The sequence below is a fragment of the Triturus cristatus genome, chromosome 7 (genome assembly GCF_964204655.1).
Source record: "Triturus cristatus chromosome 7, aTriCri1.1, whole genome shotgun sequence".
NCBI classification, from domain to species: Eukaryota; Metazoa; Chordata; class Amphibia; order Caudata; family Salamandridae; genus Triturus; species Triturus cristatus.
The window spans coordinates 55,962,217-55,969,136 of NC_140590.1; the positions used below are offsets into that span (position 1 = coordinate 55,962,217).

Here is a 6,920-nt window from a genome sequence, read left to right on the forward strand (position 1 = left end):
AGGCGCCAGGCCCAAGGGAGTTGCAGGGCGATCACACCTCGAGAGGGGAGGACAGTTGGGGGTCCCATCGATACTGTCCTCCGCCGGGGGCGATGAATGGTTCCTGCGGCACCCCCTGGCCAGTTCGTGGTGCCTCGATGTCGGGGCTTCGCTGGGGTCGAGGCCGGGTTGAGCGGGGTCGCACTGGCTGGTGCACAGAGTCACGTGGATGCCAACAAGATGGCGGAGCCACGAGGGGTATGCGACTTCGTGCAGCTCTGGATGAAGGGCCTCGGTGCAGTTCAGAAGGGTGGCCCGTGAAGGCCGGGGCGGGGAACGGGCACAATCCACGGGGTTAAGGACCACGCCACGAGGCCGGGTCTAACAGATAGGGTCTTACTAGATCCCATGCCTGACAAGGCCACTCCCCTCATATATAAATAAAATAATGAACAAAGCACCAGACCCACTGGTGGCCCTCCGCGGGTCATGGGAAGCCGAACTGGGCAAGCTGGAGGATGATGATTGGGCAGAGGCGATACAGAGTCCTAGGGAAGTGGCAACACGGGTGCAATTTTGCCTTATACAGTTACGTATACTTCATAGATCTTACACCTTCAAGGACACTTTTGCACCAAATGAACGGCAGCAATACTGACTTGTGTACCCGGGGTTGTGGGGAGAGAGGCACTTTTCTCACACGTTATGGGTCTGCCCCCGTATTCAACAGTATTGGAAAGAGATAGTACGGGTAACGGCTGCGGTCCTGGACCAAGAGGTCCCAATGGAGGTCAGGCGGCACATACTATGTGCGACAGCAGAGGCCAGATGGCCCAAGAATCTAAGGTTCTGGCTCAAAACAGCAGACACAGTGGCAAAAAGAAATACAGGCTCAATAGGAATCATTGGTAGGAGTAGCTCCTCGTTGGCCAGATGGTCTGCAGGGGTGGTCCCGGTCCCGGTGACCATCTGGCCAACGAGGAACTACTCCTAGCAACGATTGCTATTGAGCCTCTGCTTATGGGGAGCACTGGTGTAGGACCTCTATAAATATTTAGCTCTTCATTCCCTCTTGTGATAAAAAAAAAGGAATATAGCAAGGGTGTGGAGAGCGAATCAAACACCAGGGGTCATTGAGTGGAACCAAGCCTTGGACTGGTGCTGCGCAGCAGAAGAGGGGGCGCCCGGGTAAGTGGGAACAAGATTTGGGGCCGCTGGGTGTCATACAGAGGTCCATATGACCACACAGAAATCGATGAGTGCGGTGCTATTCAGGGTCTAGAACTGAAGGTGAACTGTGGCTAGCACTGAAATTGTTAATGTATCATCGTAATGCAATGTGTGTTGAATGTGAACGATATCCCCGACACTCCCATGGAGACTGTACTTTATTGTAGTTTGAATAACTGTAATGCCAAGCTTTGTTTGATTAAAAAAAAAAGAAAAAAAGAAGTCAAATAAAGTTCAAATATTTGCCTCTGTGGATCCCCTTGATTTTGTATGGTGCGCATATAACAGTACACGTCCTGTTGTAGGGCGCTCATTATCAGTTCTCATCTTCTTCTTTGGTGCTCATACATCAGCACACATCTTGTATGCTGCTCACATACCAGTAACCATCTTGTAGTACAGTGCCAGTATATCAGTGCACATCTTGTAAGGTGCTCATACATCAGAACACATCTTGTAAGGTGCTCATATATCAGCACACATCCTGTAAGGTGCTCATATATCAGCACACACCTTATTGTATAGTCCTCACACATCAGCACACATCTTGTATGCTGGTCACATACAGTACACATCTTGGTGTACGGTGCTCATACATAAGCACACATCTTGCTGTACGGTGCTCATACAACAGCACACATCTCGTAAGGTACTGATATATTAGCAAACAACTTGTATGGTGCTTACATATCTGGCTGTATGGTGCTCCATATATTCGCACACATCTTGTACTGTGAAGATATATCAACACACAGCTTGTTGTATGGTGATCTTGCATCAGCACACATCTTGTTGTACGGTGCTCATATATCAGCACACACCTTGTTGTAGGGCGCTCATATATCAGCACACATCTTGTTGTATGGCCCTCAGAAATAGACACACACCTTTTTGTACGGCGCTCATATATCAGCACACATCTTGTTGTACGGCGCACAGATATAGGCACACACCTTGTTGTACGGCGCTCATATATCAGCACACACCTTGTTGTACAGCGCTCATATATCAGCACACATCTTGTTGTACGGCGCACAGATATAGGCACACACCTTGTTGTACAGCGCTCATATATCAGCACACACCTTGTTGTACGGCGCTCATAAATCAGCACACACCTTGTTGTACGGTGCTTATATTTCAGCACACACCTTGTTGTACGGTGCTCATATTTCAGCACACACCTTGTTGTATGATGCTCATATTTCAGCACACACTTTGTTGTACGGCGCTCATATAAAAGCATATATACAGTATAGTGCCCACCTATCAGTACTCATCTTGTTGTACGGCACTCAGATATCAGCACACATCTTGTTGTACGGTGCTCATATATCAGCACAGATCTTTTTGTACGGCACTCATATATCAGCACACATCTTGTTGTACAGCGCTCAGATATAGGCACACATCTTGTTGTACGGCGCTCATATATCAGCACAGATCTTGTTGTACGGCGCTCATATATCAGCACACATCTTGTTGTATGGCGCTCATATATCAGCACACATTTTGTTGTATGGCGCTCATATCTCAGCATGTATCTAGTATAGTGCCCTCTTATCAGTACTCATCTTGTTGTACGGCACTCAGATATCAGCACAAACCTTGTTGTACGGCACTCATATATCAGCACAGATCTTTTTATACGCCAATCATACATCAGCACACATCTTGCTGTACGGTGCTCATACATCAGCACACACCTTGTTGTACGGTGCTCATATATCAGCACACATCTTGTTGTACGGCGCTCATATATCAGCACACATCTTGTTGTACGGCGCTCAGATATCAGCACACACCTTGTTGTATGGCACTCATATATCAGCACACACCTTGTTGTTTGGCGCTCAGATATAGGCACACACCTTGTTGTATGGCGCTCATTTATCAGCACACATCTTGTTGTACGGTGCTCATATATCAGCACACATCTTGCTGTACGGCGCTCATATATCAGCACACACCTTGTTGTACGGTGCTCATATATCAGCACACATCTTGCTGTACAGCGCTCATATATCAACACACACCTTGTTGTACGATGCTCATATATCAGCACACACCTTGTTGTACGGTGCTCATTTATCAGCACACACCTTGTTGTACGGTGCTCATATATCAGCACACACCTTGTTGTACGGTGCTCATATTTCAGCACACACTTTGTTGTACGGCGCTCATATATAAGCATATATATAGTATAGTGCCCACCTATCAGTACTCATCTTGTTGTACGGCACTCAGATATCAGCACACATCTTGTTGTACGGCGCTCATATATCATCACACATCATGTTGTAGGGCGCTCAGATATCAGCACACACCTTGTTGTATGGTTCTCCAATAGCACACACGTTGGTGTATGGTGCTCATATATCAGCACACATCTTGTTGTGCGGCGCTCAGGTATCAGCATACATCTTTGTATGGTGCTCCCACCCTGCCACCCCCACGCTGTGGGAAGTATGAGAGTACTTCTCCCAGCACAGCCTTTGGAGTGAATGACTCTCATGAACTCACCCCTCTCCTCTTCTCCTGCAGAAAAGATGGGAGAATGAGCGGCAGTTTCAGATTAAGAAGTACCTGGACGAGGGTGAGAACCTGTATGAGGTGAGTGTGGACACACACATAAACACACACACAGATAGGCACACATACTAACTCAAACACTTGCACACGCACAACCTGTATGAGGTGAGGGTGGACTTTGAGGGCCAGGCACAAACCTGCACACAAACGCACACACACCCGGATAGGCACACAGACAGGCTCACATACACACAGGCACAACCTACATGAGGTGAGGATTGTCTTTGAGGCCAGGCACACATTCACACTCCCACACAGGCACAACCTGTATGAGGTGAGGGTGAGTTTTGAAGATCATGCACGCACCCGCACAGGCACAACCTGTTTGAGATGAGTGTGGGCTTCGAGGGCCAGGCATGCATGCAAACGCACCCACATACACACATGCACGCACATACACTCACACCCAGGCACGACCCGTATTAGGTGAAGGTGGGCTTTGAGGGCCAGCCACTTGCACACAAAAACACATGCACACAGACAGGCACACACAAGCACAAACAAACATACAAACGTGTGCACGCACGCAGAAACACACATACAGACACAAGAACTAATAGGCACACACACAAGCATACAGATAGGCACCTATACTGGCACATACACAAAGAAAGACACAGACACAGGGACACAAAGGCGCACAATCATGGGCACACTTGCACACTGAAAGAGACAAAAAAATACACTATGTGAAACAGGCACATACACAGTCACACACTTGCAGGTGCACAGATACGTACACGAACGCATACACACAAGACATGCATACAAAAACATACAAGAGAGAGAACGAGGCAAACACAATCACATGCAGACACTCAAACATGCAGTAACAAAAATGCATCCATATAGACACACACAAAATCACACAGGAACAAACGTACACAAGCACAACTTCACATACATCCACACAGGCAAACAGAGACACTGTCACCACACAAACAGACCTACACACAGACACACAAAGTCTAAGGCACACGCAAAGACATACAGATACATGTGCAAACATGCACAGGAACACACACAAATAAACACCCACTTCAAAAACCCAGCACACAACAGACATGAACAGGTACGCAAACACATAGGTACACACTTAGACACCAGTGTCACAGACTGACACATGCACCACAGACCCAAATAAACACGCTTAGAAAGGGACATACATAGAGATACATACACACAGTCACACACAGATGCAGGCCCACAAAACACAATAAGTCACGCAAAACGAAGACACACAGCTACACCACCGGCGCTAGGTGTCAGCATCCACTAGTCAGGAGTTACCACTCACTAGAAACAGGACTCATTCAGAGTCAGGGGTCATTCTCACTGGTCAGGAGTCAGGAGCCAGCACCAACAGAGTCTGGGGGCATCTGCAATCACCAAGTCATGCGTCAGCACATTAGTCAAGTCAGGGGTCAGCAACGAACAGGGTCCGGATTCAAGTACTCACCAGAGCCAGGGGTCAGCACCCACCAGAGACCCAACAGAGTCAGGGGCCAGTAACTACCAGAGGAAGAGGTAAGCACCAACCAGAGTAAGAAGTTAGCACCCACCAGAGTCAGGATCAGCACCCACCAAAGGCAGACCATGCCCATCAGAGTCAGTGTCAGCACCCACCAGAACAAGAGGTTAGTACCCAACAGAGTGAGGGGTCAGCAACCACTAGAGTGAATGATCAGCACTCACCAGAGTCAGGGTCAGCACCCATCAGAGGCACATGCTAGCAACCACCAGATTCAGAGATGAGCACTCACCAGAGTCAAGGGTCAGCAACTACCAGAGTCAGGGGTCAGTAACCACCAGAGTAAGAGGTTAGCACCCACCAGAGTCAGGGTCAGCACCCACCAAAGCCGAGGGTCAGTAACTACCAGAGTAAGAGGTTAGCAACCCACCAGAGTCAGGGTCAGCACCCACCAAAGCCGAGGGTCTGTAACTACCAGAGTAAGAGGCTGGCACCCACCAGAGTCAGGGTCAGCACCCACCAAAGCCGAGGGTCTGTAACTACCAGAGTAAGAGGTTAGCACCCACCAAAGTCAGGGTCAGCACCCACCAAAGCCGAGGGTCTGTAACTACCGTAGTAAGAGGTTAGCGCCCACCAGAGTCAGGGTCAGCACCCACCAAAGCCGAGGGTCTGTAACTACCAGAGTCAGGGGTCAGCACACACCAGAGTCAGGGGTCAGCACTCAACAGAGTCAGGGTTCAGCACACACCAGAGTCAGGGGTCAGCACCCACCAGAGTCAGGGGTCAGCACCAACCAGAGTCAGGGTCAGCACCCACCAGAGTCAGGGTCAGCATCTACCAGAGTCAGGGTCAGCACCACCAGAGTCAGTGTCAGCACCCACCTGAGTCAGGGGTTAGTAGCACTCAACAGAGTCAGAGGTCAGCACCCACCAGAGTCAGGGGTCAGCACTCAACAGAGTCAGGGGTCAGCATCCACCAGAGTCTGAGATCCGCACCCACCGGAGTCAGGGGTCAGCACTCAACAGTCAGGGGTCAGCACCCACCAGAGTCAGGGGTCAGCACCCACCGGAGTCAGGGGTCAGCACTCAACAGAGTCAGGGGTCAGCACTCACCAGAGTCAGGGGTCAGCACTCAACAGATTCAGGGGTCAGCACCCACTAGAGTCAGGGGTCAGCACCCAACAGAGTCAGGGGTCAGCATCCACCAGAGTCAGGGGTCAGCACTCAACAGAGTCAGGGGTCAGCACCCACCAGAGTCAGGGGTCAGCACTCAACAGAGTCAGGGGTCAGCACCCACCAGAGTCAGGGGTCAGCACCCACCAGAGTCAGGGGTCAGCACCCACCAGAGTCAGGGGTCAGCACACACCAGAGTCAGGGGTCAGCACTCAACAGAGTCAGGGGTCAGCACACACCAGAGTCAGGGGTCAGCACCCACTAGAGTCAGGGGTCAGCACTCAACAGAGTCAGGTGTCAGCATCCACCAGAGTCAGGGATCAGCACTTATCAGAGTGAGGGGTCATTTCCCACCAGATTCAGGGGTCAGCAATCAGGAGCTTTCACCAAATAGAGGAATGAGTAGACACTCGTGTGCAATCAGAAATGTTTAGTAGAGTCATATACTACCAGCACTAAAGCTCCCTGTGATA

General features: G+C 49.9%; 1 protein-coding gene across 1 annotated transcript in view; it reads left to right on the plus strand.

The window, feature by feature from the left end:
• CD79A (CD79a molecule) overlaps positions 1–6,920 on the plus strand; it is a 184,294-nt gene that overhangs the window by 176,018 nt on the left and 1,356 nt on the right. Inside the window, exon 4 of the mRNA XM_085615606.1 lies at positions 3,757–3,825. Coding sequence (XP_085471732.1) covers positions 3,757–3,825 — 69 coding nt within the window. The remainder of the gene's footprint in view (positions 1–3,756; positions 3,826–6,920) is intronic.